Raw genomic sequence first — 22627 nt, 5'->3', positions numbered from 1 at the left:
TAAAAACTTGCATGAAACATGTTTACCAACGTTACGCAATTCCATTCCAATAACATAATAGATACAAGTAAGTTTTTCAACCCATTTCAATATTTTAGAGGATCAGACATCATTTGGGGTGTGACTATTATGTTGCTTTTGGAAATATGTAATGAAAAATACATATAAATATGTAACTGAAAAGAAATTAATCAAAATTTTAATATGATGTAATTATTTAGACATGTTGAGGGCAATATAAGTAGGTAATTTGGTGCCACAGAGACTTGCTCAAAATCCCTAAATTGCCAATTGAAACTTGATAGAACGAGAGGCTCTCCCTTTTCCTCTGTGCAGGTAAATCCATGGCGTCAACAAGTCAACGACCCCTCCTCCTCATCGCCCTCCTCACCCTGTCCCTCTTCGCCATCTCCGCCACCGCATCAAGGCCCTGCAAAACCCTCTTCGTTTCCTCCTACTCCTTCTCCCTCCGCCGTCTCCCCTCCTCCTCTTCCTCCTCCGGCTTCGTCACCGTCGTCACCGAAATCGGCCAGCTCCGCCCCGTCCACATCCACCCTGCCCGCTCAGAAGACGTCTTCGTTCCACACCACCACCACCACCACCAGGACAGCGAGAAGCGGACTCAGACGGCACCGCTCTTTCCCTTCATCGGAACGGCTTCTTCGTCGTCGTCCTACGACCTCAGCTCCCTGCGCGATCGCACCAAGGACATCATGAGCGTCGTCGTTTCGCTGCTTTTCGGCGTTGGCTGCGGCGCGCTCACCGCCGCCACTATGTACCTGGCTTGGTCCGTCTTCATCAGTCGCCACGACGACAGCGGCTCCAGCTCTTTCGATGACGATTTCAAAGACTTGAGCCCGAAGAAGGTGGGTTATGTCAAGATTCCGGAGGTGACCGCTGACTCCGTTTCCCCACCACCGTCTACAGTGTGAATAGCGTCATGATGATGGCAAGTTGGTAATTCCATAAATAGCTTATAATTAAAAAAATGTGGCCTTTGGATGATGAGAAGTTTGTGACTGTGTTGTGGTTTGGGGATAAAATAAGCTTAAATCGTACTCCGTGGTCTGTATTTATCGAATTACTACTTAATTATTGTCCTCTCACTCTTTTCCTATATAGTTTATCCAGATATGACACATTTGAAATGTTGTTGTATTTCGTATTCGTTATATATGCACGCAATTGTATTGATGCTGCCGATGGATGGACACTGAACATGCATATGCATAATGCCTGTAAATACACTTTGTTCTAGGGGGTTTTGTTAACTGTTTTTAGCCTTCTACGGAATTGGCATTCTTCATAAGAATTGGGGGTGGTCGGGTTTTTTGAAATGTCCCTAAGTTTCAATTTCCCACCCATGAATGTGTTCCTGGTTTATTGTCTTTCCTTCAGCTTCATGTTGCTACACCACTGCGTAATTGTTTTTCATGGTATTAATGTTGTGGGTTCTCTCTATTGATACCCATTGGGTAGTTGCTGTGATGAGTTCAGTTGTTCTTGAGCATTTTGTTGTTCCAAAGTACATGATTGGGTTTTTGCCCTTGTTTTTGGTGGCAAATGTACATTTTCTATCTTTGTTTCGTATGAAAAATTACATTATATTTGAAACATATGATCTATAGCTGGCTGGGTTATTTAGTGGTTGTTAGTACTATGATTGGGAAGATCTGGATGAGTCAGATAGCATAATTCAAATTGCGAAGAATATGTTACCGCAATAGATTGGATTGTTTGATTTATCAATTCATAGGTGATAGATGAGCGTCTTAATGTGTTTGCAGTGAGCCTTCACTTAGTGATAGAGAATGAACTAGGGAGTTACAGGATATGAGGGCAGTTTAATAATGGGAGGTGGTGGTTCATAACTACGAATGCTTAATAGAGGTGTTTATGGGGGTTATTTAAGTTGTAGCAAATATTGAACAAATTAGAGTCTTATATAGGTTGGAACACGGTAATTGATTGGCGGTATGTGGTAGATTGTTGTCGGGTTAGTTGGGTTATGGTGTCGAATGAACAACAAATTGTTAGGTCATTAGAGATGGGTTATGGGTTGCAGGTGAACTATAAATGGAGAGGTTGAGTTGTGACCATTGTGAAGGCAGATGATAGCTCTAATAATCGACAATTGTGGAAGGTACTTGTTAGCTAGACTGGTGTAATCGGTTAGCCTTCCTCTTGCAAGTAATCGTGGTGTCCGTGAGTTTCACTCTTCCAGGTGATATTTCTGATATGAATTTGTATGTGAGGAACAATATAGAGTTACTTCATAAATCACAGGCAGTTCCAGCGAGGGAACCCTCATGCCAGGCAATACACTATGCTATCCATCTAGTGAACAGTAACTGTCCTTAATGAACAGTAGTAATCTCATTTTGCATCTCCACCGTTGCTCTTCAATAGCCATGACAATAGACAATAAAATATTAGTTTTTTTTAAATAATACAAAATAATTTTATTTGTAATTTCGGATATAATTTTTAATCGATCTCGTTGTGCTATTTTCTATTAAAAAATTGTTCTTATTATTTTTATTTTTTCTTTTCACGTGGTGCAGCACACCATTCCAAAATCATTTTTCTTCTTTTCACATGGTGCCAATGCACCATTCCAAAAGCACCCAAACCCCTTCTTTTCAACCTGTGTCCCCCCTCCCCCCAATGCACCCAAACCCTCATTGCCTCTGTTCCTCCATCTTCACCACCCCACAGCCGCATCTCTTCCTCCATCTTCACCATCCCACCCACCTCAACCTCCATCAACGATCTCGATCTTCCCTGCTCCCTAACCAAACTCTCTCTCTCTCCTCTTTCCCCAAAAAACAAATCCCAAATCGTGCGATCTGGGCACGCCAGTGGAAGGAGGAGGATCGCGAGTGTGTGGGGGCGAAGGCGGTTTGGGGTGCGGCGGTAGCTGCGGTGGAGGAGGGACTGGATCTCTGTCATTTGTTTGTGGGTGTTCATCAACCTCGGCGACGAACTTCGGCGAGAGCCGTTGAGTTCGAAGCCTGGGTTTTACAATTTTTTTATTTTTTTATTAATATTTAATATTTTTATTAATTTTATATTATGGCTGACATCAGCCCACGTTACGTTGCCTTCGGGTTCTCGGGCTGACAACTCGTGCCGGGCCTCTCCCTCGAACCCGCTCGGGCTCCATCGCCAGCACACGTTGGGATTGGTTGCTCGGGCTCTCTGCCACTATTCACGGGCCTGTCCCTCGGGGGAGAGCACACGCTGGAAGTGCTCTAAGCAGGGGGGAAAATGGAGTACGAAAAGCACTCTACCAGATTATTGCTGAATTGCATTTTCGTCTTTGGAACACAATGTAAGAGTTGTCCATGTCCCAACCCTCCACTGCACAACGAAATCTAAACCCCCAGGCTTGCTGCCTCTGCCCCTCTCTCTACATCGACCGTGAACCCAAATCCACTGTCACCAATAACCATTGTGGGCCACCGCCCAATCACCGTTAAACCCCCGAGTACACAAGAACCACGTACAAATCTTGGCTTATAAAGCTAGTTGCAGGCTTAAGTCATCACCAATGTAAAGCTGACACGCGACGGTCCATGGTGGACCAGTCATTTATAAAACCTAATAGTGACATCCATACAACCACCCCCACGACCTCTCGCTTTGTCTGCGAATCAAGAAGCAAACTTTTCGGCTTCGACAACAGCATGCTCAATTTCAACGGTGCAACATCCAAGTTGTTGACAAATTTTGGTTTCTTTGATTTTTGAAATTACCTGCTATGGCAATCCTTCAGAGACATCGACCAAATGTTGGACATCCTAAGGTTTAAACTTTCCTCTTTGGCATCGAGTATGAGAACCAACTCTCTGCTAAAACTCAAGTTATTCAGTTAGTGTGTCACATCCCTATCAAACCAATGAGACTTCAAATGCTTATCAATCGGAAGCGACACCAACATGATATCGTCCATGAACACATGCGACAAATCTCCAGCGACAAACTCAAAGACCTCGCCATTGGCTTCGATTGAGCTATGTTTGTACCATACTTGACCAATCCCGAAACTACCGAGCACCGGCCAACGCTATACTGTCAAGGACCCAGAAGAGTTCCCCTCCGACCAGGAGGCCAATCACTACTCGACACGTGTCAAGATTAGAAGCCAATCAGAGCGCATCACGTGTCAACATCAAGAACCAATCATAACATGACACATGTCAATGTGACAAAGCTACAAGTTTTTCTATAAATAGGGGTCATTCCCCCACAATATTGCCTAATGCCATTTTGTGTTAAATCATTCACAAGAACTCACTAAATTGAGAGCTTGATCCTTTGTACTTGTGTAAGCCCTTCACTACTAATAAGAACTCCTCTACTCCGTGGACGTAGCCAATCTGGGTGAACCACGTACATCCTGTGTTTGCTTCTCTGTCTCTATTCATTTACGTACTTATCCTCACTAGTGACCGAAGCAACCAAGCGAAGGTCACAAAACCTGACACTTTCTGTTGTACCAAAGTCTTCGTTGATTTTGTGCATCAACAAGCTACATCCCGGAACCTTTCTCACCATTTTCTCCTCCATTTACTCAGCATTGTGATATGTTCTTCCCAATGTCCTATCTGACAGCCGCATCCGAAGTAGCGATTCCCTTCCTCGCTTAGGAAAGTAAGAAGGAAAGGCATAAAGCAAGTACTGCGAACCACATTGTCCCACTGGTTGGTGGAGACGTACATGTTTGGAAGAAGAACATGCATTCCACTGTGCTCTAAACTTTTCCCAGACAAACGCTCGACCATTTCTTTTTATAACTCAACATATCCATGAACTCCACAGGCATTAAGCAATGCAACAAAAGACTTCCGAGTCTGGTTCCACGTGCATCTTTCTCACTGCTTTCTTTGCCTCTTCTAGCATACAAGCTTGTCCTAGTAAATCCACCAAACAACCACAGTGTTGTACCTCGGGCTGTAATAGTGTTATACTTTCAAAGACTCGCAGTCCCGAATCCACCAAACCCATCCGACTGCAAGCACTCAATATGCATATGAATGTAACCATGGACTGCATGAGTGACGAAAAAATTGTTGGAAAATAAGGAATTTAGGACATAGGCTCAGCCCCTTTGAATTAGGTTTTGTTAGAGATTAAGATTTAGTTTATTATAAATAGAATGCCTGTTATTTACTTAGAACAAGCCGTCAAGATGTAGTTGTTCAATTATAGCCGTCTCAGCAGTCTCGTTTAATCAATAATATTCATAGTATATTTCGTTTGTTAGTCGCCTTGGCTCCACGTGGTATCCCATATCGACTGTATCCCTAAGAAAAGAAGAGTTTAAATATCATAACCTCACTTCATCAAACACTAAGGCATTTTGTGATAAAACCCCACACTTGATGTGCACTTGGTAATTAATTATCAAGTTGAGAACAATATTTGTGTTGTTGGAAGTAGGTATTTGGCCTGTCGTTCTAATAATTATATAATTTTACATGGTATTAGAGTTAGGGAGCGGGCAATACTGCCACGTGATGGGTGGGTTTAATTGGTCTCGTGCGATGATGGTGGGTCCCTTGGCCTCGTGTGTAGGGTAAGTCCCCTTGGCTCTGCATAGTTGCCGATGTGTGGATCTCTCACGTGTGACCCACTAATTGGGTTCCATGTGAGGGAGCGTGTTGAAATATCCTATGTAGCTCTTTTATGAGAAAATAAGAGTTTAAATATCTTAATCCTACTCCAACTAATACCGATGCCTTTTGTGATAAAGCCCTATACTTGACGGATTGTGCAGGTGGTAATTAATAAGTTGGGGACAATATCGGTGTTGTTGGAAGTGGGTTGTCTGTCTCTCTTATAATTCTACATATGCAAAAATCGAGGACGATATAGCTGCAAGAAGTAGTACTGCAATGTTGGTAATGCAGAGAGGGAAGGTTGAAGCTGCTGCTGCTGAAATTGAAGTAAAATGCAGGTAATTCATGGTCTTATTTCTCTATCTCCTCTGATTCTTCTCCTCTTTGAGTATATGTATATAATTGTTTATCGTTTTCTCCTTGAAAATCGTAACGGGGAAAGGAAAAAAACAAACCAAACATCACATGTATGTGCTTACATTTTTGTTTGACAGTTTTTCTCCGTTGTCTTTATCTGGTGCATGTGTTTCGAAGGTTTAAGTCCTAATTAAGTAAATTAAGGAATCCTTTAAACACAATTGTTATGCTCAGTGATAACATTATCTAAGGATATCTTAGTAGATGAGAATCACAAACTCAACTACTTCGTGTTTTACTACGAATTGACAATTTACAGTAACAAACTAACAATATATACGACACATGAAGACACTTTGACCAAAGACGATTAACTAGTAACATATTTTTAAGAATCAAGGACATAGTCTATTGCTTAAGGTTGAGGGACATAAACTGAACCCTATAGATGTAATATATGCATTGCAGATAGTGCTGCCCCCATCACCAAATCATGTTTGGTTAACATTCACTTTTATTTTTCAATGAAAAGATGAAGAGGTTAGAAGGTTATTTCTTATAACACCTGTACGGGATTTTATAGGGAAGTAAGTGAGAAAAAACTCTAAAGCTTGTCCTCCATTTATAGAGGTTTAAGTGCCCCATTCTGATTATGTTAAACAACTTGGATTTGGATCCTTGCCGGTCCGTATTCGTTGATCCCTAAGATCCCCAAGGAGGGGATCCGGCGAGGATCCAAATCCAAATCCAAACAACCCTTCAGAAACATCATATCATCACTTTGTTTGCACCCTTTGTTAAGAGGCACCACTTTCAGAAAGACATATCTAATCACTTGGATTTAACTTCTTTTTCTTTTTAAAAAAAATGAGGACAACTGGTGGCAAGTCACATTTATCTACTCATTTTTGACCCGAAGAGGCTATGAGGAATTTCACTATGCCCCTGTAACTTGTCAAATCCCTTGTTTATTTTGAAAACTTTTTTTTATAACATTATACGTCCAACAACATTTATTTAATTTGACAGGCTAATGATGCAACACTAGCTATCACAGATTACATGTAAACAGAAGTTGAGAGTCTAGGTTTGGGAATGGCGATGATACTCTTGGCCTTTTGAATTGTAATCCCAACAAATTCTTCCATATTGTCCACGACTTCAGGAGGGCATTCCCACTCAAAGGCATGGAGAAATGCTGCCAAGTAAAATTGCACCGTGCGATGAGCAAGCGGCCATCCTACACAGATCCTTTTCCCACACCCAAATGGCAGTAGATTGAAGTCTTGGCCTTTCACATCAATCTTCGAACCAATAAACCTTTCTGGTTTGAATTTGCAAGGCTCTTCCCAAATGCTTGGATCTCTAGCCATCCCCCAAATGTTCACCATCGCAACGCAATCCTTCGGAAAATGATACCCAGAAACCTCACAAGCTTCGTATGAGCGACGAGTAATGAGTGGGACTGCTGGGTGGAGTCGGAAAACTTCTTTCACTGCTGCTTGAAGGTAAGGCAAATTCGCAATGTCGCTTTCTTCGACAAACCTGTCCTTTCCAACAACTTGGTCCAATTCCAGAACTATTTTCTTGTGTACATCAGGGTTTTTTAGGATCTCTGCCATTCCCCACTCGGCAGTGCTTGTGCTTGTCTCCGTGCTTGCAATGAACATGTCCTACAAAATCAAAATCAAGACAATTCTTAATTTCTTAAAATGAATCAATTTCAAATAGGTTTGATTTGTTACACAATCAGTAGTCCCAAAAGCCTACAGCCACCGGACTCAAAAGCTAAAACTGTTTTAAACAATGGGCCAACAATGTATATCAAGCTTATATATTGACTTACCGAAAGCAAGCTTTTGATCATGTTTCTAGAAAGCGTTCTCAGGTCATCATCTTTATCACTTCTATAGTTCAACAATGCATCTAACATGTCCCCTTTCTCCTTCTTAGTATTATTGTTGATTCCAATTTCCCTCTCTGTCAACCTCTCGTCAATAAGTTTCTCATACGAAGCATCATATTTCCAAAAGATCTCCAATGTTCTCCGCTTGAGCCCTTGAGGATCAAAGGGCTTGAATAATGGGAAGAAATCAGCAACATTTCCCGTGCCAAGAAGTTTTATTAATTCTCTTAATGATTCTTTCATTTCTCTCCCTTCCTTTGTTGTGTATTCAAAAAGGCTCTTACTGCATGTAAGGTTACTTGTAATGTTGGCTACGGTGATGAAAACCCACTCTCCAATGTTCACCGGATTCTTTGACGAAGAAGCTGAGTAGAGCTGCTTCAGTAATCCATGGACCTACAAACAATTGAAAGAATAAACCATATTCAGAGTATCAATATCAATATAAAAATTAAAATCTTTTTTCCAATATTTGAAAATTTTTTCTCCAATATTTGATGTGTGTATTAAATTTGACGATTTTCCCAAATACTTAAGAACATATCCTCAATAAATATATAGGAGAGGACTTTATTATAAGAATGAACTGAACTCACAATCTCATTACGTGGTGTCACTAATACACTCATGTATTTCACCACTATTAATTATAGCACATAAATTAGTATTAAAACGGGGCAATGAAACTGCCCTAATAAAAAATTTCTTGCCAACAGCGTTCAATGTAAAGAACAGTTCTTTTCACTAGTGTTTTTGATGGAAGCACATAAAAAATGTTAATGCTTGCCTCAACTTTTTCTGCTAAATATAATCAAAAGTACTTTTGGTCTTCTCAAAATATTCTTAATTATTTCAAAAGCACTTCTTAAAAGTCTCAATCACTCGATCTAGAAACAAAAAAAAAAAAAAAAACCAGTCTAGTAAGTGTGTCTCTCTTATCAAATCAACAGATACTACTGCAATTACTTCATGAACTTATTGATCAAATCAAGATATGCAGAGATGCTTCAATGATTTCAAATGTGATCATACAAATTATTTCAGTTACGTAATCTAACATGATCCATCGGCAAAAGTTAAAAAGGACGGAAATTGACGAACCTTTTGCTTGCGAAGTGGTGTAAAATTGTCAAGGGCTCTAGTAGAGAAGACATTTTCATTCAATATTCTTCTGAGCACTCTCCATCGTGTACCCATCGGAGAATATACAAGGGAGGTCGCATCATATGACATGACTAGGGAGGTCTCGTTGGCGACATGATTGGAGAAAACAGCCTCCTGTTCCTTGAGGATAATGCGTGCCATTTCCGGCGAAGCTGCCACGATGACCGGCTTTGGACCCAATTTCAGGCTAAAGAGCGGGCCATGAATTTTTGATAACTTAAACAAGTGTTCATGTATTTGACTGCTGCTCAGTTGAAGAAGGTTGCCGAGTATCGGCCATCCAACAGGTCCTGGCGGGGAGTTTTTCCAATTCTCATATTTGCCGCCGTGGACAAGACGAGTGATGAAAAAATATGCAGCAACTGATAACAAAACAATCATCATGCAGAGAGGGAAGGCTTCCATTTTTGCTACGTTTTTTTTTTCTCTCTCTAGGTCCTCTTCTTGCAATCAAACTCTCAAAAGGAGAGAACAAAACAAACAAACTATGCATCTTTTTCTTTAGACAGTTGTCCGATGCATGCTGTTTTTCTCTGATACATGACACGCTTTCTGGTAGAAATTGTGGTGGTGATGACAAGTTTACGATATGCATGCAATAAAGTGATTTCGGATAAAAAAAAGAAGACAAAAAGATGTGTTTGTTCCACCGTACTATCTCGGATTGAACTAGCTTAAGGGTCTAAACTAGATTAGCTTAGATTAACTTAAGTTGGATTAAATTAGTAAAGCACTTGGTGTAATGTTGGACTAAAGAGCAAGATAACAAAAACCCACATCACATTCATCATCACCAACGAGACCAACAAAGCAATTCATAACAAAAATCTTACTTTTTTTTTTAATTTATAAAATTTTCATTGAATAAAGAATGATGTTAGGAGCTACACATACGATATGAAGTCATCAAATGAAATACTCCGTCGAGTATTCAAAAAATATATATATACCTTATGTATGATTTTTATTTGACATACAAACTCAAACTCAGGATCTTCTCCCTTCTTCCAGTAACTGGTGGACTTGTGGACTCGAATCTGGAATCTCAATATCTGTTCTTCGCATAAGAGAGAGCTTAACCTCATGGCCGGAGACAAGGACACGGCAACATTCTTCTCTGCACCCAGCATGTGGAAATACACTTGAGGTGCCCACCCATCCTGTTGGTTTAGGAGAGGGAAGGACTGCAAGTAACAAGTCGTAGCTATGACAATTCCTATAAGACCTGCAGCGAAGACGTCCTACCAATGATCCAGTAATCATCCACACGAGAGATTCCCAATAGAGCAGCACATAAAAATGGAAGGAATACAATGCAGAGCTTTGCGAATGGCCTCTGTGACCAAACACTTTGATCTTCCAAGACAAACACCATGCAAGAAAACCAAGATCTGCAAGTAAAACTGAAGTATTACACTAGGAAAGTTTTTATGTCCTTCCTTTACAATCTTCTTCTCTCCAGTGCAGATAGCATTGTTAGTGTCAGGATTGTATTTCATGTTGCAAATCATGAGAGTTATAAGAACATAATAGATAAGGCCCAATATGGCATGTTGCAAATCATGAGAAAAAAAATTTAAACATACATTATTTGATTTACATCAAGTTTGATAGCAAATTCTCTGCACAATTGTAAAAGAAACATAAGCAAATTACCAAAAAGGATATGAAAGGGGGTCAGATATTACTTAAAAGGCCCTTCCAATCTTCCTTACGGAACATATAGGTCATAACCAAATGTGAATTCATTAGTCAAGAAGCACCTTAGAGGACATTAATGTTGTGCTAGGATAGCACAAAACCCGTTGGAACCAACTCAAGCTAACCCACAGGAAATTTATCACATGAAAATGCAAGAACAAAATATAAAAGACACCAAGATTTTAACGAGGTTCCTCAACAGTCAGTGTAACTGGAGTACGTCCTCGGAGCAGTAGGAGCTCACCCAATAATCCACTATCAACCAATTGGGAGTTTACAAAGTGTTGGCAATCTCACAACCCAAATAACCCAATACACCCAATAGCTCTCACACAACAAGGAGTGGGACTGCTGGGTGGAGTCGGAAAACTTCTTTCACTGCTGCTTGAAGGTAAGGCAAATTCGCAATGTCGCTTTCTTCGACAAACCTGTCCTTTCCAACAACTTGGTCCAATTCCAGAACTATTTTCTTGTGTACATCAGGGTTTTTTAGGATCTCTGCCATTCCCCACTCGGCAGTGCTTGTGCTTGTCTCCGTGCTTGCAATGAAAATGTCCTACAAAATCAAAATCAAGACAATTCTTAATTTCTTAAAATGAATCAATTTCAAATAGGTTTGATTTGTTACACAATCAGTAGTCCCAAAAGCCTACAGCCACCGGACTCAAAAGCTAAAACTGTTTTAAACAATGGGCCAACAATGTATATCAAGCTTATATATTGACTTACCGAAAGCAAGCTTTTGATCATGTTTCTAGAAAGCGTTCTCAGGTCATCATCTTTATCACTTCTATAGTTCAACAATGCATCTAACATGTCCCCTTTCTCCTTCTTAGTATTATTGTTGATTCCAATTTCCCTCTCTGTCAACCTCTCGTCAATAAGTTTCTCATACGAAGCATCATATTTCCAAAAGATCTCCAATGTTCTCCGCTTGAGCCCTTGAGGATCAAAGGGCTTGAATAATGGGAAGAAATCAGCAACATTTCCCGTGCCAAGAAGTTTTATTAATTCTCTTAATGATTCTTTCATTTCTCTCCCTTCCTTTGTTGTGTATTCAAAAAGGCTCTTACTGCATGTAAGGTTACTTGTAATGTTGGCTACGGTGATGAAAACCCACTCTCCAATGTTCACCGGATTCTTTGACGAAGAAGCTGAGTAGAGCTGCTTCAGTAATCCATGGACCTACAAACAATTGAAAGAATAAACCATATTCAGAGTATCAATATCAATATAAAAATTAAAATCTTTTTTCCAATATTTGAAAATTTCTTTCTCCAATATTTGATGTGTGTATTAAATTTGACGATTTTCCCAAATACTTAAGTACATATCCTCAATATATAGGAGAGGACTTTATTATAAGAATGAACTGAACTCACAATCTCATTACGTGGTGTCACTAATACACTCATGTATTTCACCACTATTAATTATAGCACATAAATTAGTATTAAAACGGGGCAATGAAACTGCCCTAATAAAAAATTTCTTTTCAACAGCGTTCAATGTAAAGAACAGTTCTTTTCACTAGTGTTTTTGATGGAAGCACATAAAAAATGTTAATGCTTGCCTTAACTTTTTCTGCTAAATATAATCAAAAGTACTTTTGGTCTTCTCAAAATATTCTTAATTATTTCAAAAGCACTTCTTAAAAGTCTCAATCACTCGATCTAGAAACAAAAAAAAAAAAAAAAAAAAAACCAGTCTAGTAAGTGTGTCTCTCTTATCAAATCAACAGATACTACTGCAATTACTTCATGAACTTATTGATCAAATCAAGATATGCAGAGATGCTTCAATGATTTCAAATGTGATCATACAAATGATTTCAGTTACGTAATCTAACATGATCCATCGGCAAAAGTTAAAAAGGACGGAAATTGACGAACCTTTTGCTTGCGAAGTGGTGTAAAATTGTCAAGGGCTCTAGTAGAGAAGACATTTTCATTCAATATTCTTCTGAGCACTCTCCATCGTGTACCCATCGGAGAATATACAAGGAGTTGAATATCAGAGTGCGCAACGAACAAGGCTAACAAAATAATAGAAATATTATTAAACAACCGAGAATGCCGGAATGACTACAAAACCCTAAGAGACTACATTATGAATAACATATATTCTACGAGTTACAAAACACCATATATATAGAGAACTAACATAACCCTAATAAGCAAGAAAACGAAACCCTAATACTAATGGGCTAAGCCCAAATTCAAACAATAAAATAAATAACTATTTTCCAACACCCCCTGTCAAATTCATGGTGGTATATACGACATGAGTTTGCAAACAAGTAGATGCGGACGGGCTCCGTTAGGCGGACTGGCAGGCATGCAAACTTGACTTGACTGGACTTGACTGGCAAATTGGCAAACTTGACTTGATTCTTGATTCTTGACTTGATTCCTGATTGTGGCTGACAAACTGGCTAGAGTTGAGAGTATGGAAAGAACCCGTCACTAAACGGACGAGATTTTCATATCTCAATTCAAGCAATGAACGAATAAACACAAATATTATCACTCGAGTGATCACATTTCAACACTCGAGTGACGTCACAAAACAATTCCAAACAGGCCAACAACTCGTGTAGACCTAAAAACAAACTTAACCATTTTTTTTTCTTGTTGCCCTTGTGGGCCTCAAACTAACAGCAAACGATTTTTTTTTTCTTCCTTTTTTCTATCCTTTCCTTCATTCCCATTTTTCTTTCTTTTTTCTTTCTGGACTAACGAGTGCAAAGTGCAGCAGTAGCAAAACTGGGCAAACGAGTGCAGCGGCATTTTTCTTTTTTCTTTATGGGCTTCAGTCAACAGCAGCGGCAGGTTGCAGAAAACCTGGGCACACGAGTGCAGGCTGGTTTGACGAAGGTACGGCTTCGGTGATTCTGGCAACAGGAAGCAGGTCATGTCGTCTGGGCTTGCGGAAGTGGTGCAGCGGTTCAAGCAGCGGCGAGGATGCGGGTACAGGGAGTGCAGCAGATTCAAATGGAGGTGTGCAAGGTACGAGGATGGCTGGTGGTCTGGTTCGAATGGAGCAAGTATGATTCTGTCGGTGCTGGTGCTTGGTGGGTGCGAGCAAGTGCAGCGAGGACGAAGAGATTTAGGACTGAGTTGCAGGTGATGGGTCGGCAGGGGAGATTCAAGCAGGTGGCAAGGCTGGTTCGAGGTGAGCGAGATGCAGGTTTAATAGGTGCGGATCAAAGTGGTGCAAAAGGATCTGGCACGGCTTGACAGAGATGGGTCAGGTGCGGATTGTTCAGGTGGGTCTGGCAAAGGGTGGTGGTCGACGACGACGGCGAAACTGCAGACCGTCAACACAACTGAAAAAATTAGAACACTTTTTTCCTTGCAAACTGTAAAAAACAACTAGACAATCTGAACGTGAACGACAACCGACACAAGCAAACGCATACCAACCCAAAGCAGATTAAATCCCGAAGGATGAAACCTGCTCTGATACCAAGTTGAATATCAGAGTGCGCAACGAACAAGACTAACAAAATAATAGAAATATTATTAAACAACCGAGAATGCCGGAATGGCTACAAAACCCTAAGAGACTACATTGTGAATAACATATATTCTACGAGTTACAAAACACCATATATATAAAGAACTAACAGAACCCTAATAAGTAAGAAAACGAAACCCTAATAGTAATGGGCTAAGCCCAAATTCAAACAATAAAATAAATAACTATTTTCCAACACAAGGGAGGTCGCATCATATGACATGACTAGGGAGGTCTCGTTGGCGACATGATTGGAGAAAACAGCCTCCTGTTCCTTGAGGATAATGCGTGCCATTTCCGGTGAAGCTGCCACGATGACCGGCTTTGGACCCAATTTCAGGCTAAAGAGCGGGCCATGAATTTTTGATAACTTAAACAAGTGTTCATGTATTTGACTGCTGCTCAGTTGAAGAAGGTTGCCGAGTATCGGCCATCCAACAGGTCCTGGCGGGGAGTTTTTCCAATTCTCATATTTGCCGCCGTGGACAAGACGAGTGATGAAAAAAATATGCAGCAACTGATAACAAAACAATCATCATGCAGAGAGGGAAGGCTTCCATTTTTGCTACGTTTTTTTTTTCTCTCTCTAGGTCCTCTTCTTGCAATCAAACTCTCAAAAAGAGAGAACAAAACAAACAAACTATGCATCTTTCTTTAGACAGTTGTCCGATGCATGCTGTTTTTCTCTGATACATGACACGCTTTCTGGTAGAAATTGTAGTGGTGATGACAAGTTTACAATATGCATGCAATAAAGTGATTTCGGATAAAAAAAAAAAGACAAAAAGATGTGTTTGTTCCACCGTACTATCTCGGATTGAACTAGCTTAAGGGTCTAAACTAGAATAACTTAGATTAACTTCAGTTGGATTAAATTAGTAAAGCACTTGGTGTAGTGTTGGACTAAAGAGCAAGATAACAAAAACCCATATCACATTCATCATCACCAACAAGACCAACAAAGCAATTCATAACAAAAATCTTACTTTTTTTTTTAATTTATAAAATTTTCATTGAATAAAGAATGATGTTAGGAGCTACACATACGATATGAAGTCATCAAATGAAATACTCCGTCGAGTATTCAAAAAATATATATATATACCTTATGTATGATTTTTATTTGACATACAAACTCAAACTCAGGATCTTCTCCCTTCTTTCAGTAACTGGTGGACTTGTGGACTCGAATCTGGAATCTCAATATCTGTTCTTCGCATAAGAGAGAGCTTAACCTCATGGCCGGAGACAAGGACACACCAACATTCTTCTCCGCACCCAGCATGTGGAAATACACTTGAGGTGCCCACCCATCCTACTGGTTTAGGAGAGGGAAGGACTGCAAGTAACAAGTCGAAGCTATGACAATTCCTCTAAGACCTCCAGCGAAGACGTCCTACCAATGATCCAGTAATCATCCACACGAGAGATTCCCAATAGAGCAGCACATAGAAATGGAAGGAATACAATGCAAAGCTTTGCGAATGGCCTCTGTGACCAAACACTTTGATCTTCCAAGACAAACACCATGCAAGAAAACCAAGATCTGCAAGTAAAACTGAAGTATTACACTAGGAAAGTTTTTATGTCCTTCCTTTACAATCTTCTTCTCTCCAGTGCAGATAGCATTGTTAGTGTCAGGATTGTATTTCATGTTGCAAATCATGAGAGTTATAAGAACATAATAGAAAAGGCCCAATATGGCATGTTGCAAATCATGAGAAAAAAAATTTAAACAAACATTATTTGATTTACATCAAGTTTGATAGCAAATTCTCTGCACAATTGTAAAAGAAACATAAGCAAATTACCAAAAAGGATATGAAAGAGGGTCAGATATTACTTAAAAGGCCCTTCCAATCTTCCTTACGGAACATATAGGTCATAACCAAATGTGAATTCATTAGTCAAGAAGCACCTTAGAGGACATTAAACATATAAATATTCTTCTTAATCTGAAAAACATTCACCATATTAGTATTTAGGGTCTTTATTACAAATGGTCTCTGAAATTGACTCTCACCATCAAGATGGTCATTGAAATTGAAAAAATCAATCAATGTAGTCCTTGAAAATAGGTGTTGCAAATTAATGTGATCCTTTTGTCACAATTATGTTAAAAATTCCGTTAAGTGCTGATCTGACACATAAATGGGTCCCATAAATCCTTTTTTCTCATAAGTGGTCCTTGAAATTGACCTGAGACATCAAAATGATCATTGAAATTGAAAATTGATCAATGTAGTCCTGCAAGTAAGTGCCCCAAAACAATGTAGTCATTCCATCACAATTCTGTCAAAAATTCTGTTATGTTCTGAAGTGACACATAAATGGATTATACAAGTCTAATTAAATTAAAAAAATTACAAATAGGTTTAATAATTTAATAGTTCATAAAAAGTTGTGAAACCAAAAACCCAGTCCTGCAATCAACTTTTTAATTAATTATTAAACCTACATCAGCACATAACAATTTTTTTTTACAGAATTGTGGCGGAAGGATCATATTGATTTGCGACACCTATTTTCAAGGACTACATTCATCGATTTTTAATTTTAGGGACCATCTTGATGTAGTGGGTCAATTTCAGGGACTATCTTGATGGTGTGACTCAATTTCAGGGACCATTTGTGATAAAAACCCGTAAATCTTATGGGCCTTATTTATGTGTCACATCAGCACTTAACGGAATTTTTAATAGAATTGTGACGGAAGGACCACGTTGATTTGCGACACCTATTTTCAGGGACTACATTGATTGATTTTCAATTTCAGGAACCATCTTGATGGTGAGATGGTGAGAGTAAATTTCAAGGACCATTTGTGATAAAAATGTTAGATAGGAGATATAAACTTATAGACTAACTCATCAGCCAAGAACATAATGACTAATCAACTAAATCACAACCCTTTGATCGTGTATGTAATGTGAATGCGAAAACAGAAACAATTGCACCAGTACATACCTGAACAAGATCTGTTCTATAGGATCGTACCTTTATATCCTTGATTTCTAAGGAGACAAGAACTCAAACCTGGTTCTGCATTGTTCGATACCGATGAAGAAGCCATGGCAGCCTCTGTGTTCGAAACCTTCTCCTCTTTTACGATCACAATAGCTTCTCTAATCAATAGGACTTAGAACAACATAAGCCAATCTCTCGCAAGAGCAGTGGTTTGAACCATAAATATATAGTGCTCCTTCGTCCATTCCTTATCAGAATTGGACTAGGATTGAAAGACATACAAACCATAAAGATTCATGAGAATTTACCAAGTTCCAACACAAAGTTCTTTTCCAAAACCAATTGGAACTTCTCTCAAGACTGCATTCCTTATCAGATTTAGACTTCTTTATAATATCAATTATCTCAAGACTTGTAAGAATCATACTCATACTCTTACATTCTCCCACTTGAGTATGATTTATCACAACAGATAATCATCTCAAATTATTATAAAGGTTATCACATAAGTCATTCACCATCACACTAGTACATAGACACAACCAGCTTACATAAACCAAAACAATGAATTTATAATTGCCTCTGCAACACAATATACAGATTTAACTTACAAATCACAATGTCTAGTTTATGTTCATAGCAATGTATCTAAGCTCAAGAGTAAACCAAGATGTCTACTCCCACTCATATAGCCCAAATTGCTATAAAAATTACCAAAAGTTTTGGATAACAAAAGCTTATCCTCACATACAACTTACCTATGCATTTTGAAGTATTGAACTTAAGAATCTTTTCTGTTACATCGCATAATTAACTCAAAAGTCACAACATACTTAATTTGCACTTTGTAATTATGTGAATTAATATAGCAAAACCAAACCAATTTGCTCCCACTTATTTTACTTGACCAGAACAAACACATAAATTGGTTTGCTCCCACTATATCAAGTTTAAGTTTAGTTCCAGCAAATAGCACTAAACTTTTTATTACTTAAACAAATTAAGTAACATAAATAATTCAACCAATTTGCTTCAATAAAACCATAAACTGGTTTTCAAGCATCCAAATGAATTATAATGGCTGGCCTAAATAGCCTTATGCTTACAGTCAAACATATGATTCTCCCACTTAAGCATAAGCAGAATGTACTGCACAGCCAATAAAGAAATCGGAGATATGAACCAATTAATTCCCGATTCCTCACCAATTGCATAATCTCAGTTTAGTCAAATACACCTAAACCATTATGCAAATAGTCTATGTATCAAAAGATAGTCACAATCCATTCGGAAAAAACTTATCTCACATAAACCCAAAATCACCAGTTTCAACAATGATCAAAATCAGAATAGCAAACACAATATTCTTGCATTCAATTTGATCCTAACTAGTTCAATATCCATCGAGCAAGATCAACCAAAATTTGATAATGTCTGGATATATATCATAACAATATGTCTTGATTAAAACGAGATAATCAAGACCACTATTTCTTCTGGAGAACTCGAAGTTCATCTTCCTCCCTATTTGTGATTTCAAGCAAAATATAATAGCCGAAGCATGCATCATGAAATCACAAATATACATATACAATAAGCATGCATTGATATATACATGATAAGATTAGTCGACAATAATCCAAATTAAAAAATCTTCATCCCTTTAATTCATTGTCAACACCATCATCAATCATATACAGATTCGCAAAGCAAGTCAATGGAGAAAATAATGATAGCTGCATATCATTAATCTTATGAATTTCCAATAAGATGACAAAATAATTATTTGCTTTCCGATTCATAATAGAATATACATTTTGTAAATGACTAAAAGTTTATTGTCGCAAGACTCATTGTAGGCGGTCAATAAAACATCTACCTTAGATATTCATTTGTTCATATATTTTCTTGTATGCATGCATCAGTATGTAGAGAAACTTATGCAAGTTCTTTTTGATATAGAGAAAACCGCATGCCCATAATTACAACATCTATGCACGAATGCTATCTCCATATGCATACAAATTTCATTCATATATGCTATTATATATAAATCACAAAACAATTGGCATCCACTTTATATATATATTCAGTCGAATCCATTCCAAACCAAACAAACATATCTTGTATTCCAGCTACTTAAACCTCCCACATTTAAGTCCAACTTCGTAAAAATTAATCATGCAGTTGAAGATTTAAGGTTAATCTTGCTAAGAATTAAGAGGATCAAGGAAATATTAAGAATAGCTTTGCAAGAACTGCTCTCATAATGAAGACGGTACTTACCATTAGCATGCACATAGACTCTTTAATTAAATATAGAAGAGTATATCTAGACCCACACTAATTTATTTATGCAGCAAAGGATGATTCCTGACATCTCACATAAATCACAAGTTGGCATCTATAGGGATTTCGAGTTTAATCATGCATTCACAATATATTTAAACAAGCATACTCGAAATAGCAAAAGCCCTAATTCATTATGCTCCAACTCATCACACTATAATCATGCATCTAGGGGAACAATTAATCATGCATGAAACAGTGAAGTGAGTTACCTGAATGCATCATTGGACCCGTATTCGTCAACCCGATTGCAATTCCTTGGCTCCAAATCAACGAAATAAATTGTCCATCAATGCTCGAGACCCATCCATATAGATTGCCATCACCAAAGTTATCGGCCAGAATCCTGTTGGCACCAATTCCCAGAAAAAATAGGCACACTGGCAAGGTTGAGCGTCTTAAGTGAAACCGAACAGATTCAAAATGAAATCTCAACAGAAGAACCAAAAGGTTCTTGATTTCAATCCATTTTCACTTAACACATAATGCTTATGAATCAATTTAGTCATATATACAAATTTCTCATGAACATGAAAAGCGTATATAGATTAGTGGAAAGAACCCATTTGTGTATACAGAAACTCAATCATCATGCCAATCATAATTCCAATTGTGACAAGACAACAAAAGAACAACATGTCAATAACTGCAGATATGGAATCAAACGCATTGAATGAGATGAGGGAAAGGAACATTAAACCTGACAATGTCACATGTAACACATTGATTAATGCTTATTGTAAGATAGGAGATACAAGGTCTGCTGTCAATGTGAAGAACCTTTGATTTCACGGAAAAGTCTTACAGCCTCCCTTATCCTACCTGCTATTTCCATTCTATCCTGAACAGACAAAGCTTTACAGTGCATACCCCTCAAGTTGCAGACGTCATAATCAACGCAGCGGAAACAGTAGATATACAAGAAATTTGATTTTATGATGTTTAGGAAAGACGAAATTGCCATATCAGATTATGGATCTTTCCTTCAGAAATTGAAGATCGAGAGTTGTTTTCCTTCTTTGCTTCGACAACGGTAAAAATTTTTGAAAGTAATTTTAAAAACCCAGTTTGGTTTTCCGAAGCCAACGGTGATAATTATTTTTATTTTTATTTTTTTATTTTTTTTATTTTTTTATTTTTAAGAATACTATAAAAAACGACGTCGTATTCTGCAATTTGAATTTAAACAGACTTTATCCTTCAGGTCAGTTTGTTTTGCAGATTTTAAAGAACGATTTTAAGATTGAATTTAGATGAAAAATCCATTGGCTCTGATACCACATGTTAGATAGGAGATATAAACTTACTAACTCATCAGCCAAGAACATAATGACTAATCAACTAAATCACAACCCTTTGATCGTGTAAGTAATGTGAATGCGAAAACAGAAACAATTGCACCAGTACATACCTGAACAAGATCTGTTCTATAGGATCGTACCTTTATATCCTTGATTTCTAAGGAGACAAGAACTCAAACCTGGTTCTGCATTGTTCGATACCGATGAAGAAGCCATGGCAGCCTCTGTGTTCGAAACCTTCTCCTCTTTTACGATCACAATAGCTTCTCTAATCAATAGGACTTAGAACAACATAAGCTAATCTCTCGCAAGAGCAGTGGTTTGAATCATAAATATATAGTGCTCCTTCGTCCATTCCCTATCAGAATTGGACTAGGATTCAAAGACATACAAACCATAAAGATTCATGAGAATTTACCAAGTTCCAACACAAAGTTCTTTTCCAAAACCAATTGGAACTTCTCTCAAGACTGCATTTCTTATCAGATTTAGACTTCTTTATAATATCAATTATCCCAAGACTTGTAAGAATCATACTCATACTCTTACGAAAAACTCTAGTGTTTATATTCCCTGAGTAATTTAGAACCAACTATGCCTGAACTAAGTCAGTGCGTAACTAAAAACAAGGAGCACGAGTGAACTGCATGTGTGTTTCCAAAGCCAAGAATAGGAGCATATTGAATATATAGCCTCCCATATATATTTTGATGTAAGTATCAAATTTACACACATATGTCATATTCGATACACTTGATTGATAGTTTTCACCACAATAACACCATTAAATTCTTAAATTTGAAAAAAAAATCCCTTAGTATAGTTTTCTTGTAGGCTTCAGGGTTAGGAATAGAGAGTCCATATACGAGAAAAGGAGAGCGGATACAAGAGCGGATACAAAACAATAATTAAAGTACGACAATATCAAATGAATCCTTGGATTAGTTACCTTCTAAATGTCATTTCTAAGATGAAGTCATAAAGTCCTCATTTGTGCTTACAAATTCACATCGTTTTTGGTAATTTGCTTTTTCTTATAGCTGTGCCGTCGTCACCGAAACCGGCCAGCTCCGCCCCGTCCACATCCACCCTGCCCGCTCAGAAGACGTCTTCGTCCCACACCACCACCAGGACAGCGAGAAGCGGACTCAGACGGCACCGCTCTTTCGCTTCATCGGAACGGCTTCTTCGTCGTCATCCTACGACCTCAGCTCCCTGCGCGATCGCACCAAGGACATCATGAGCGTCGTCGTTTCGCTGCTTTTCGGCGTTGGCTGCGGCGCGCTCACCGCCGCCACTATGTACCTGGCTTGGTCCGTCTTCATCAGTCGCCACGACGACAGCGGCTCCAGCTCTTTCGATGACGATTTCAAAGACTTGAGCCCGAAGAAGGTGGGTTATGTCAAGATTCCAGAGGTGACCGCTGACTCCGTTTCCCCACCACCGTCTACAGTGTGAATAGCGTCATGATGATGGCAAGTTGGTAATTCCATAAATAGCTTATAATTAAAAAAAGGTGCCCCTTGGATGATGAGAAGTTTGTGACTGTGTTGTGGTTTGGTGATAAAATAAGCTTAAATCGTACGCCGTGGTCTGTATTTATCGAATTACTACTTAATTATTGTCCTCTCACTCTTTTCCTATACAGTTTATCCAGATATGACACATTTGAAATGTTGTTGTATTTCGTATTCTTATATATGCACGCAATTGTATTGATGCTGCCGATGGATGGACAC

General features: G+C 38.5%; 3 protein-coding genes and 1 pseudogene across 3 annotated transcripts; 2 read left to right on the top strand and 2 right to left on the bottom strand.

The window, feature by feature from the left end:
• Window positions 1-264: 264 nt before the first annotated feature.
• On the top strand, window positions 265-22572 carry LOC126582131 (uncharacterized). Its single transcript, XM_050246147.1, has 2 exons — window positions 265-990; window positions 22405-22572. The coding sequence occupies exon 1, from the start codon at window positions 345-347 to the stop codon at window positions 930-932; it is 588 nt and encodes a 195-aa protein (XP_050102104.1). The 5' UTR covers window positions 265-344; the 3' UTR covers window positions 933-990; window positions 22405-22572.
• Window positions 6931-9456, bottom strand: LOC126582123 (geraniol 8-hydroxylase-like). The gene is made up of 3 exons (XM_050246133.1): window positions 8989-9456; window positions 7828-8283; window positions 6931-7654 (listed from the first exon to the last, which is right to left on the bottom strand). The coding sequence occupies exons 1-3, from the start codon at window positions 9454-9456 to the stop codon at window positions 7040-7042; spliced, it is 1539 nt and encodes a 512-aa protein (XP_050102090.1). The 3' UTR covers window positions 6931-7039.
• LOC126633995 (lipid phosphate phosphatase 2-like) lies at window positions 15414-15991 on the bottom strand (annotated as a pseudogene).
• LOC126633994 (uncharacterized) lies at window positions 20242-22572 on the top strand. Its single transcript, XM_050304488.1, has 2 exons — window positions 20242-20345; window positions 21929-22572. The coding sequence occupies exons 1-2, from the start codon at window positions 20242-20244 to the stop codon at window positions 22344-22346; spliced, it is 522 nt and encodes a 173-aa protein (XP_050160445.1). The 3' UTR covers window positions 22347-22572.
• Window positions 22573-22627: the final 55 nt, after the last annotated feature.

This window comes from Malus sylvestris, chromosome 9 (genome assembly GCF_916048215.2).
Source record: "Malus sylvestris chromosome 9, drMalSylv7.2, whole genome shotgun sequence".
Lineage (NCBI taxonomy): Eukaryota > Viridiplantae > Streptophyta > Magnoliopsida > Rosales > Rosaceae > Malus > Malus sylvestris.
The sequence above is the reverse complement of the archived record's forward strand: the minus strand, read 5'-3'. Positions and strand labels throughout refer to the sequence as shown.